Source organism: Varanus komodoensis, unplaced genomic scaffold, assembly GCF_004798865.1.
Source record: "Varanus komodoensis strain SLA01 unplaced genomic scaffold, ASM479886v1 scaffold15, whole genome shotgun sequence".
Classification (NCBI taxonomy): domain Eukaryota; kingdom Metazoa; phylum Chordata; class Lepidosauria; order Squamata; family Varanidae; genus Varanus; species Varanus komodoensis.
Genome location: NW_025335440.1, coordinates 8773597 through 8786193, shown reverse-complemented (window position 1 = coordinate 8786193; position 12597 = coordinate 8773597). Strand labels below are relative to the sequence as shown.

The window sequence follows — 12597 nt, the reverse complement described above, 5'->3', positions numbered from 1 at the left end:
TCGAATTGTCGTATCATATCCCAAAACATTCCAACTGCTTCAGAAAACTAGCAGGAGAAGATATGGATGGGAGATACTAATGAGGGAAGAGTGGCCCAACCAATCATCCTATCAGGCAGAAAGACGTTAGTGTGCACATGCTACAGCCAGATTTGGAAATCAATGGGGCTTGGGCTCACTGCACCTTTTACTTAGAATCTAAGTATCAAATGTGTCCTTAAGATGATTGAAAAATACCTTTCCTAACACAGGTGTGTATACTTTTGAAAAATTACCTTCCTAGCCAAGTGCTGACAAGGCAAATACCCTTTTGGACCAAGTTTTACTTCCCTATTGCAGCTGCAGTGTCCTTCATTTTTATTACTGCAATACCAACGAATCTACAAACACCCTACCCTGGTCCTTGCTTCCCCGAACTGCAATGTGGCGCTCACTTTATCAAAGGACAAGAAAACGAGTAACTCCCAGTATTACGTAGAATTTCCATTTTTTAAAGAATCAGATACCTTCACTCATTTTTTGAGGTTACAAAGTAACAAAACTTTAACCTTTCTGCAAGATGTCTTATCTGTAAGTTTTAAACTGATTGCAGTAATTGCAGTGGATAACTACCACAACAGTAATGAGTGTTTTGGCAACACAGGAGTTATCATTATGATATCTTGTCCAACCCAAGTCAAATGTTTCTTTTCACTGGCAATTTGGCTAACTAAGGGCAACACAAACAGTTAACATCTGCCGCAGTCCAGCTTACATTTTAAGCAGCATTTATGAATATAATAAAAATAAGCATCCATTCAAAGTATTTCCAAGCCATTAACCTGTAAATCAGCAATGCGTACCATCATTTCCTGCAGAGGCAAAGGTCATAAGAGGTGCACTGTTAATAGAGCAGTAATGATTCTGTCAATGAAAGCTCTCCCCAAGGTTTCTAACCAAGCAAAAGGACTGAGAGAAGGCATGGAATATGCAAAGTACATGCCATGAGGTCATTTTCTGGTCAGAGCTCCAGAGCAGCACTGTTTAGAAAATGCAGGTGGCAGAGTGGGAGGGAAAAGATGGTTAATAGAGATGCAAACTAGAAACTTTATGCATCAAACAATTTTGTGAGAAAGACCAGACCTTAAAGGCACTTACACAGTAACAAAAGTAACTTGAAATCCAGTTAGAGATGGGATTCTTACACATGATCTTTTAACTTATCATTGTTAGAGCAACATAGTTCAAATTTTTTTCTGGACATTTAACATGCAACATTAACGTGGCTGGACAGACTGCTGGCACATGCATTACATTTCCCATCTCTCCTTTTGAAATCAGTGTAGGTTTAATCAGTAGGTGCCTTCTGGCAAAGTGCCAAGCTTCACTATGCCACTGCAGCAATTAATATTTTTATTTATTTCCTCTCTTTACCACCCTGCAGCTGATGCTACAATTTTCAACAAATGGAGTAGACAGTTGGTAGGTGCACAGCCATAGCAGACCTCAGGATCTGAGGTGGACAGGAAAGATGCACTCCAAATTTTGCCCAACACTTTGGCAAACTGCAAGCCAGAAACAATGTGATATCCCATTCAGCACTCCAAAACTTGGGCTTATAAGAATGGCACTGAATTAAAGGTTACGTTGTAATGAACAATAACAAATCAGAGTACTCATGCTCATCCCTGATCAAACAGATAGCTGTTAATACCTACACAGCCACTTTGTAAAACAAATCCTCCGATGTTATTGCATGTACTTTGGTTCTGAAGCCCTGGATTTGAAGACTGCAAGAGCACTACTGCAGAAAAGAAGACAGAGCAGCCTTCCCCAACCTGGTGGCCTTCAGAGCGCAACTCCCAGAATTCCCACCCAGCAGGTCCACTGACTGGGAATTCTGGGTGTTGCAGTCCAAACGTATCTGGAAGGCACAAGCTTGGGGGCGGCCGAGATAGAGAGCAAAAGATAGAGAATGGCAAGGTACTTTGCTAATCTTTACATTGTTTCCGTGGTAAGATGGCATCTTCTCATCGCGCACTTGTGCACGGTGTTCCCATACGCCATGATCCTACATGAACTCATAGGCTCTAAAGCAGCTAATCTCAACAAGTTATGGAAAACTGCTTAAAGCATTAACATGTATATGTAACTCCAACATAAGGGTTACCACAAGCTTTAAACAAATGATTTTTCAACTAAAATGCAGGCTCCTTTAACAGCATGATTTTGTATGCATGTAATACTTTGCTTTGAAGTATTTTTATGTTGCAATCCTATACCCATTTCCCTGGGAATAAGCCCACAGGACTTCATGGGGCTTACTTCTGAGCAGATGTGTACAGGATTGTCTCAAATGTCAGAAAAAGACTTAAACCTTAGGTCATGTATATATACCAACACACTTGCATGTGAAATAAGGTAGGGAAAAAATCCGTTTATGCTAAATTTTATTTATTTATTTATTTATTTATTTAAAACACTTCTATGCTGCCCCCATCGCAACAAAGCCTTGGGGCGGCTCACAACATAAATTTGCAACTTAAATTTTGCACACCAAAAGCGGCTTCAACATGACCAATATCCTTATACTGACATTTCCATGGAGGAAGAAGCTTGCAAACTATACAGGTTTATTCGACTGTAGCCTGAATTGTTTTCTTTTTATGAAGGCAAGCAATCCATGTATGCAATTTATCATGTTAAAAGCAGCCTTTAAACTGGCCACTACCTAGTCCTTGTCCCTTAATCCCATTAGCTGGAGCTCTCCTAAGGGGATTCCCTGCTACTTGATTAAGAACAACCCCCTCTATTACTGATGGAAGAAGAACATACATCCAGACAAAATGGATCAAACCAGATGACTTATTCACATATTTTTAAAGCCTTACTATTCTCCAAAGTACACAACTCAACCTGCATGTGGAAAAAAACATTCCCTAAACTAAGGCTGAAATAGCAGCAACAGCAATTGTGCAGCTGACAGCCTCTCTCCAAGTGATGTGGATTCTACAGGCTTGGAGACTATTTTTTTAAAAATTGTATGCACTTTGATGCAAATTTAATAGAAAATAAATAAAATTATTAACAACCAAAAATGAGCATTTCTCCAATAGACTAAATCATGGAAATATGAATGTTGGGTACATTTCCATATTTTGTTACATACAGTTTCAGTTAGACTTTGCACAACTCAGAATTTGTGCAAATCTTTATGAATGTATGTGCATAAAATCCAGTTCTGTCAATGAGTGGACAATGGGATGAAAGATGACTGACAATCTGTTCTTTTGCTCTGTTCTTTTACTGTAATTAATTTTTAATACTTCACTGAGTTTATGCCATATTTTACTTTTTTGGGGTAGCATGTTAATATAAGTAATAATTAAAATATAGTTCAGCTTAAAATATAGCCAAACTTGTTTGTCAAACCTTGGCTTCAAGCCAGAGAATAAATGGATGAAGTTAATTTACACTGCAGTTTACCATCTCTGGACCCTGCTAGTTTTTTTTCTGCTAAAAGGCCTAAGAAAACAACTTGAGTATTTTGTGGCTTAATAGCCATTAGTACATTTTCAACACAACCACAGATAATTGTGAATTAGATATGGGATTTGGGAAAAAACAACTGATACTCATCAAGAGACAACCGATTCTGAACTAACCGTCTTCTAAAGTCCGTCAAAGCAATTTCAGGATTTGACGCCTATAAGATTTCTAACACTGTTCAGCAATGGATAATTTACTTGGAAAGAAATGATGGAACATAAGTCCACACATCTTTAGTTCTGCACTATTTTTCCAAATGAGAGCACAGGAGCATGAACTATGTCCATTTGCACAGCACACTGACCCTTGTTCCAGATATGAAGATGCTCCCAGGCTGCACAGAATCATGCACCGTAGTTACACTGAATCTTATCCCCACTTGCATTTTAAGATTTTCAAATCTTATATCAGTTTTAATATATACATTTCTGAAGCAAGCTCAGCAAGTTTATCCATGTATGCGATACCATATGTAACTGGCAAACGACTGGGAGGGCGTTGAGGGAGTAATCTTCCTGTCCATTGCAACAACTATTCATAATATGAATAAGTGGCATATGCAAATTTTCCAAGCTGCAAACATATATTTGCTGCTTTGAATACATACACAGTAATGTTAAAGATACCAGAGACTTCCTAGAGCATTGTCTGTATCCACATCCTCACTACTACACAGAGGCCATAGATGAAAGGTCTTTAATGGTCTTTACCATACAATTCAGGTCCACTCTACAAGTTACCTAGTCCAAGAGGTAATTCTTCACAATGATTCTTCAAGTCCCATTTTAATGTGTAGCATCACTTGTCACACACAAGTTCTAAAGATCAGGGGAAAGTTTCCATGATGATGGATAATGCAGTGTATACCATTTTCTACATGACAAGCTGTGTAATATACTATCACAGGGTATGGAGTCCTAACAGTATTAAGTATCAGACCAAAAATATAAATAAAAAATAAAAAGCAGGGGGACCTTTTCAGTGCTAAACGTGCAATCATTCTAATTCGACTCAAGTTATGAAGCTGAAGCAAACGCCTCTGCCACAAGGGTGAGGATGGCACTGAAGATTTACTGAATGGGCTCGAAGTCATGAACTTCATGAGCAGCATCAAACTCTACTTTAAAAAGCAGGGCTTCAAAAATAATGTAAAGGTTGCCCTTGGTACTCCTTAGACAGACGACAGGAATGGGGCGATTTTTCATCTGGTCCTTCCTCAAAAGTATTAGATCTTACTAAAATCCACACATTTCTTCAAAAATAGAATAAAAATGAGCACAAGAATTAAAACAATCAAATGTGGAAGAATGCAAAACTAACAGATTCATTCATCCAGGAAGACAACTTTTGAGTGTTTAGTTCTTAAAAGTTGGATAATTTCTCATAAACAGAATGAAAAGGACTTGAGATTTAAACAGTTGCATGTAGAAGTAAAACTGAGAAATTTGTTCATCCATAAAAGTGCCATCTAAACATCCAGCAATAAAGACATTATACTGAATAATATAATGTGAAACATACCACTAATATATATAAAAAATCTCTGGCAATTAATTTGGGACATTAAATCATCAAAACATACATATAAAAGTGGAGACCACCCAAAAGAGATGCCACATACTATTTTCAGAAATACTAACTACATCCATAAAAAGGTAGTTCATATCAAAGCTGTTAGCTATTTAATTATCATCAATCCAAAAGTCTATTAAGCCTGATGAACATTAATGGTGTCAGTACTACAGGCGCCATATTATTTCAATCCCACCCACAACCCCTGTCTCTCAAACACTTCTTCCCTCTTATGACCTGCAAAGCAGCACAGCTTTGGTGACTTTTCTGCACAGTTCATTGGGGGGGGGGGGTACTTGGTAGCTTTGACCTGTCAGATTTAACCCTTGAGGAACACAGAGCCACGATGGAACCTGGCTTTCCCTTTTCCGCAACAGTTTCTAAAGGGGCTAGCTCATAGTGGTTCTGCTTGTCTGGTTCTTGAGAATGAAGCAGAGAGAATTATGGGAGGCTCTCTTTAGCCCACTTTTAAACACATGCTTGAAAAAGGCTTAGAAAAGGGGAAAAGATGAACATATAATTGAAAACAGAGACAGAATAAAATCCTCAAAAGGATCAGTAACAGCAATGAATCTGTATGTTGCCTATTACTATGAATAGTTACTGAGAAGATATTGAAAACCACCTGTACCATTTCACAGGTTTCATCCAATATCAACACTGTAAATATTCAAGTTACTGTTATATAATAAGAAGCCCATGTTCTACTGATGAGTATTTGCCTGTGCGTGCCATCTCAACTACACAATGATTATATAATATCAGCTTGTAAGCAAATAACTCATTTGAAGATCTAGCATACAATCACTCCAGCAACTAAGGTTACAATTTACCAACCTTGAATAGTGGAAAACCAAAGAGACATTTACACAGTAGGCTTAATGTTCTACATTGCAAATATTAATCTGAACTGAGTGCAGCCTAGAAGGAAAAGCACATTCATTTAACTTTAAGCATTTCTCATCAGTGATTAAGCGTACCATCACTGTTCTTACTGAATGCAAACTAAAGCTATGCACCACGTATCTACAAGCAGTATTCAAATGAGTAATTAAAAAAGTTTTTGCACAACCTTTACTTCCATTAACCAAAGTCTGCCAAACCAACACTGAAAATCTGGGAGGAAATGTTCTATTTGTGCATTTCACGCAGAACTTGTTGGCCACTGTGTGAAAAGAATGCTGCACATCATCATCATCATCATCATCATCATCCATTCCCAGTCTGATCCAGCTGGGCTCTTCTCATATTCCTTGTAGTTTACTCATATTTTTACCCTTGTAATATGTCATTTTAATGTTCTTGTATTTTAGGTACAATATGAAGAGATCTCCAAACAAGTCAACAATGTTAATGGCTTTTCACAGTTCAATACTGATTTGAAGCACTACCACATTTCTAATTATGCTCTGAAAATCTCCTTAATTACCCCAGGATGTCACAACTTCAGCTCATTTGTATTTCTCTCACTCATGTTTGAAGGTTTCATTCAAACAGTTTGCAATGCCTCTGCTAGCTCACTCAAGAAAGGCTTCTCTTCCCTAGCTGGCTACTCCTTAATTTATAAGGCCCTGTCCTTCTAACATTTAAATAGAGAACTGACCATCCCTTTCAGATAGGTCACACGTGACAGCAAGGTGACAAGTCAACAACAGACTGATTTATGTATAAGTTGTTAGTTGCGGGGGGGGGGTCAAACACATGGCCTGTGGGCCATATGGAGCCCCCAGGCCTTGCTCTGCAGCCCTCTTGCTGCTCAGAATGGCTCCCCCTTCCCCCAGGTCTGGGTCCCATCAGTGGCACAGGCACTACTGCAGTGAGCTCCCATGAAGCCATCGTCCCATCCTGCTCTTTTCCAGAGGCTCAGGAAGAGAGTGGGTTGGGCTGGCAGCCTCACAAGAGCTCACCCCAGCATGCCCCGCTGGTCAGCAGAAGCAGGCAGAGCATGCTGGGGAAAATTTGTCAGTTCAGGTACAAGAGGCTCAACATGCCAATTTCAAGAAGGAAGGCTGGGCCGCAGGGGGGGGGGCGTCAAGGGAGGGTTTCTGGGCAGGAAAAACGGGAGAAAGGGACGGGCCATTCCAGAGAAGCGGTCATTGTGCTTGGGCTGTGTTCAGAGAAGGAGCTGTTTGCAGAGAGTTCTGTTTCATGCAATGAGTCCTTTAATTTATGATACGGAAATGCGTGGGCCCCCAGGTTCTGTGTTGAAGTCCTCATGCAGCCCATGAGATATGAAAAATTGGACCACCATGTGCAAGAGGAAGTTTCTAAAGTCAGGATAATATAGCAAGTTCTGGGAAGACAACCCTTCAAAAGAATTATACTTATATTGAGCTAATTATAACTTTCAACAGCTGAAGCTCATTTTGACATCAACATAAATGCACAAGTTAATTGAGTAACAATGAATCAAATAAGACAAAATCATTATTCAATCAAATAATGAATCAAATACACAAAACAAGCTAACTTTATGACTTTCCTTAATAGGAACAAAATAGTGGCATCTTGATGTTTACAGATGTTAAAAGCCTATAATAGCAAAAGGATGTAATTTATATGAAGTGGTTTTGATTAATGAAACAGAAAAAGCAATACTGTAGTAAGAGTATATGACTTGATCATTTAGACACAATTTCTTCAGATGAAGAGAGGCTGCAATCTTAAATGCACTGACATTATTCAGTTTCTGTCCCACTCCCTCCCAATGACTTGAAAAAGGGAATGACAGTTTAAGAAAATGTACAACAGACATAAAACTAAAATTAAAAATTGCTTACTATGCTGGACTAAATTTATTTATTTATTTATTTATTTAGAACATTTCTTTGCTGCCCCATTTGCAAAAAGCCTCGGGGCGGCTTACAAAATTCACTTTTTCTACTGATGAAATTGTCACTATGTCCTATTTCACAGCTGGCTCAACATGTGAATCATCTGATTATTCATGGGCTAAACAACCTAGTGTTTCAGATTCGCACATCACACTCAACCTGAAACCCATCCTATTGCAGGTTGTTACTTAAAAGCCGAAGCAAGGAGAACATGAGCAGCAGTTGTATGCTCTCGCTCCATCTTGTGCATGGGAAATTGTGGGTTAATTAATCCGCGATTTGCTGTTTCCCAGGAGACACCAGTCTTTATGTGCATGCTAGAAAAGCCATCCACATCCATGTGTGTTGGACTAAACACTGTTCCATGTGAAGTCTGGGGGCTCAGAAATGTTGGCCTGGACTATCTAGCCACTAACTAGCCACTAACTGCCACCCCCACCACAATCCTCAGCATGTGAAAATAGCCATGGATCTTATCTAATTTGCACTAAGGTTTAGAGAAGGTAAGAAAGTTTCTCCTCCCTCTCCAGTGTAAATGAGAATTCTGTGAGGGGACCTACAGACTGATAGCATCTTGCTCATCACAACCAGAACATTTCTGCTTGGTGAGCAGGTGTGACAGTACCTGCTTATTATTCAACAGGAGCAGGGGTCCACATTTCAGCTATCCTGCCACAGCCAGTGTTTAATCACGTTCTGAAAGGTGGTAAGGCAAACCCAAAACTTCCTCTCTTGCTTGTCAGCAATTGTCCCTGCACTTGTTCTGAGTTTTGGAGGGCCAAATGCTATGGCAGGGAATGTCCACTCCAGAAAGCCAGAGAAGTATGGCTAATCCATTTTGGCAGCAGAAGCAAATGGCCTGGACCAAGGTGACCTTGGTCACCTACTGCAGGCACCAGTCTCTCACTCGGCGTCAGAAAGGACGGTTCATTACCAAACTAAGCCCTGTTCTCTTCCCCAGCTCCAAAATCTTACCACCCTTAAGCAGAAGCAAGCTCCATTGAAGATAATGGGTCTCCTTAGTGAACATACATAGGACTAATCCAAAGGAAAGGAGCACTACTCTGACAATCAAAAATTTGGTTTGGTTACTAAGGCAACCCAAACTTTGCAGTTTGGCTAGTAATCTCCAATTGCATAACACAGGACAGTCTTGGTGGGTGAGATAAACTCCTGTATTTCTATACGCCAAACATGTCTGAGCGTGATTTGGAATAGCAGCATACAAAATTGACAGTGGTCATTCCGTTTCACATCATGGCCATCCATACACTTTTGGGACGCTTTCAAGAAGGGTGTGAAAGAAACAGCCCACTCCTGCTTTCCTCCATCATCAGAAATTTGATAAAGAAGGTATCAAGTCTCCACCCTTCCGGGTTTTCAATTAAATCCCCCTCACAGCAAATTAAAGACAGGTTGGACACTCACTGATGTTTACATTTTTGACCACTGTTCAGCTAGTTCATAGAAATGCTTCCATACAACATCAATGAGAAATACTAGGTTCCCTATGTCCAGTGCAAACATGAGCGTTATCAGGCACAATTACAAGATTGCATGCTTCTTCCCTACCAGTCCCTCAATTCATGCAGGCCTCCAGCCTTAACCTGGGTTAATATTAACCAGGGTTGGCTAACAAAGGTCTAACCTCAGTTAAGAGGGAATCATGTTGGCATCAATGGTATGTTAAGTAACCCTTAACCCTGGTTAAGAAAGGCGTGGATTAATAAGCACTTACATAGGGTGCTCCTTCTTTAGCATGGTTAAAAAGAGATGGGGATCAATAAGTCCACACCACCCCCAGTACAGATAAGTGTCATCTGTACCATTCCAGTCCACTTGCAAACTGGTAAGAACCTGTTTTACCTGCCTTTCCCAGCAGATATTCTACTATAAAAATAGCCAGAAAATTCTCAAATTCTCTTGTGCTAGAAGTATTTATGAGTGAGACATGGTTTATGTTCCAAACACAACAAAACCCCTACACAACTCTATTCTATAAGATGAAGACCACACCTTCTGCAATCTGTAGTCCTTTATATTAAAAGAGTCCATAAAACTACCATAATGAAGACCATGGCTCACTATGTCAAGAAGGAGAGCCAAATCCAACATGGAAGAAAAAAATTACCTACGGCTTTTTGTCTACATAATGATTGTTTTGTTTCTCCTTTTTATATTATTAATATAAAAGGATTCTAAAGGGAGAGGGGAAGTCACAGAACTAAAGAGGGGACAGAAACTACATCAGGATTGTTCAGCCATCAATACATAGAATATTGTCCATTAAACCACATGATCCCAGAACAAACAAGCAGATAACTGGAGAAAACAAGGTGCACTATGACATTACACAAAGCTACAACAAATCGAGCAACATTTTTCATATAAGGAAAAAATAAATAAATCTGCAACCACTAGAAAGTGTATAATCTTTATTCTTTTGTGGTAAATACGATTTGTACCACCAGATTTGAATCACAGCCTCTATTTTCACAGAAAAGCCATTATTTCATAACTTCACTCATTCACAGAGAACAATCTCTGCTCATGTTTTATAGGGCTAGGACATCCTTTACATCTTAAGTTTTGATCTGTTAGCCTTGGTTCAAACCTTCCTTCTGCGGATGGAAAAGTAACTGCAATCGTCTGTCCTGGCTTTTGTACTGGGACACACTGACGGCAGGTTGTGACTATTTTGGGTAGGAGCTTCATAGCCATGCCAGTATGCCTTACCAGGCGGCTTTGCCTTACCCATTTCAGATGCCAAATAGCCAATCATTTCCAATTACTGATTCCACAAAGATTCTTCAACCATTTTGAAGAGGAAACTCAAAAGTTCTTCCGTGACCAAACGTCAAAGATCTTAAAATCATCTTTGTAAGTTCAGTAAAGGTCTCCCTTCGGAGAGCTTGGACCTAGCCCAAGCTCTGGCTGGCAGAGCAACAACAAGGTTACAAGAGATGCATGCACTCAACACAAACTGGGAATTGAAACAAATGCAGGCAGAGGTAGAAATCCATTTCAATAGCTGTTGCTATGTTTTGAGTTACTGCTGGATTCAAGTTAAGCAAATTATAACTGAAAAGAGCTTCAAGTTGCTACATCAGACTTCCCCAAACTAGCCCCTCTAGGGCTGGACTACAACTCTCATCATCCCAACTGGTATGGCCATGCTGGTTGGGCATTATGGGTGTTGTAGTCTAATAGATCTGGCTGGCATCAGGTTGAGGTTCTGCTACACTATCCATCAACTTCAGCCTGGAAAACTAAATACGCCAACCACCATAAGGTTATAATAGGATCATTAGATCATTTATCTACAAGTGTAGGCAACCATTGCAATGCTGTCATGAACCCAATAGAGAACAGCTTCTCACCTTTATCCTGAGAGCAAGACAGGATTTCTTCCTCTTTGGGGTTAGTCACCTGGGTGATAATGGACGGGTTGTCCATGGAAACAGAGTGCGTTTTCACCTGGTTATTTCCCTCCCAGAGGCAGGTTCGGTGTGCGTTTATGGGATTCTTTTTATTTGTTTTCCTTTTAGGAAATCAATAGGCGGATTTATATGTGGAAAAAATAACTCCTCCAGGAATGAAGCCAAGCCACAAAAAAAAAAAAGGAAAAAAAAAAGAAAGAAAGAAATTGTAGTAGAAGGCAGCAGGCATACAGGTCTCTTCTGTAGTTCTTCAAAGAAGAGAGGGAGTTTAAAAAAAAATTGGGGGGAGACTCAAATCCGAAAAGCCTACCGCACCAAAAGCAAAATTGTACACCACTCCGAATAAGAAAATAAACCTAGTGCCGCTCCAAATCTCTATGCCAGGCACAAAAATACCCGCCTGAACAGCCACCTCAGAAAAGCTTTAAAAAGACAGGCAGGGGAGAAAGCCCTGACTGACCATCACAACCCACAAAAACAGCACCCCAATTCCTCCGACGTCTCCTAAATGGCTACCCACCCCAGGCTGCCCTGAGCTGATGATCCCCTTAAAAAACCTGCCCCCACCAAATCTGCTCCCCCAAACCTCATCCAGAGCTGTCCACACATCACCCTCCCCAGGGGATACCCCTGGTCTAGCATGGTCCCCCTCCCCAAAGGACCCCTCTTCGAGGATTAGCCCTGAAGTTATCTACCCTCTGAATGGGCCCTCGCGCCAGAAAAAGCCAGCTTCCCCACCGGGGGGATCCCAACTCCCCTTCCTGTCACCTCCCCGGGCGATTCCTGGCACTTGGCCCCCTCCCCTCACCCTACATGCCCCCTCCCACTGCGCTGGCCCTCCCCACCGGCTCCCTCGGGATTATCTCATCCCTCTCCCCGCCCCCTCCTTCCTCCTCCTCCTCCTCCTCCTCGCCTCCTTCCCCGCGTCAGCTCTGAGGGGGGAGCCCGAGGCAGGACGAGGCTGGGGGAAGGGGGGAAGGAGGAGGAGGAGGAGGAAGAGGAGGCGCGGCGCCCGGGCTCCGTGCTGCGCCACAGCCGCCGCCGCCGCCGCCGCCGCCGCAGCCTCCCTCAGCCAGCCAGCCAGCCGCCCGCCCGCCTGTCACCGCCAGTCCCAGGCGCCGCCTCCGCCGCGCCGCCGCCCGCGCCGCGCCCTCCTCCGCCGCCGCCCCCTCTCCCCTCAGCGCGCCAGCTGCGCCCGCCGCCCGCCCCTCAGCCCCGCGCGC

At 41.6% G+C, this 12597-nt stretch overlaps 1 protein-coding gene across 1 annotated transcript in view; it reads right to left on the bottom strand.

The window, feature by feature from the left end:
• Positions 1 to 12163, bottom strand: part of CTDSPL (CTD small phosphatase like) — a 70495-nt gene extending 58332 nt beyond the window's left edge. Inside the window, exon 1 of the mRNA XM_044425340.1 lies at positions 11315 to 12163. Coding sequence (XP_044281275.1) covers positions 11315 to 11390 — 76 coding nt within the window. The 5' untranslated portion in view covers positions 11391 to 12163. The remainder of the gene's footprint in view (positions 1 to 11314) is intronic.
• Between the last annotated feature and the right edge of the window lie 434 nt (positions 12164 to 12597).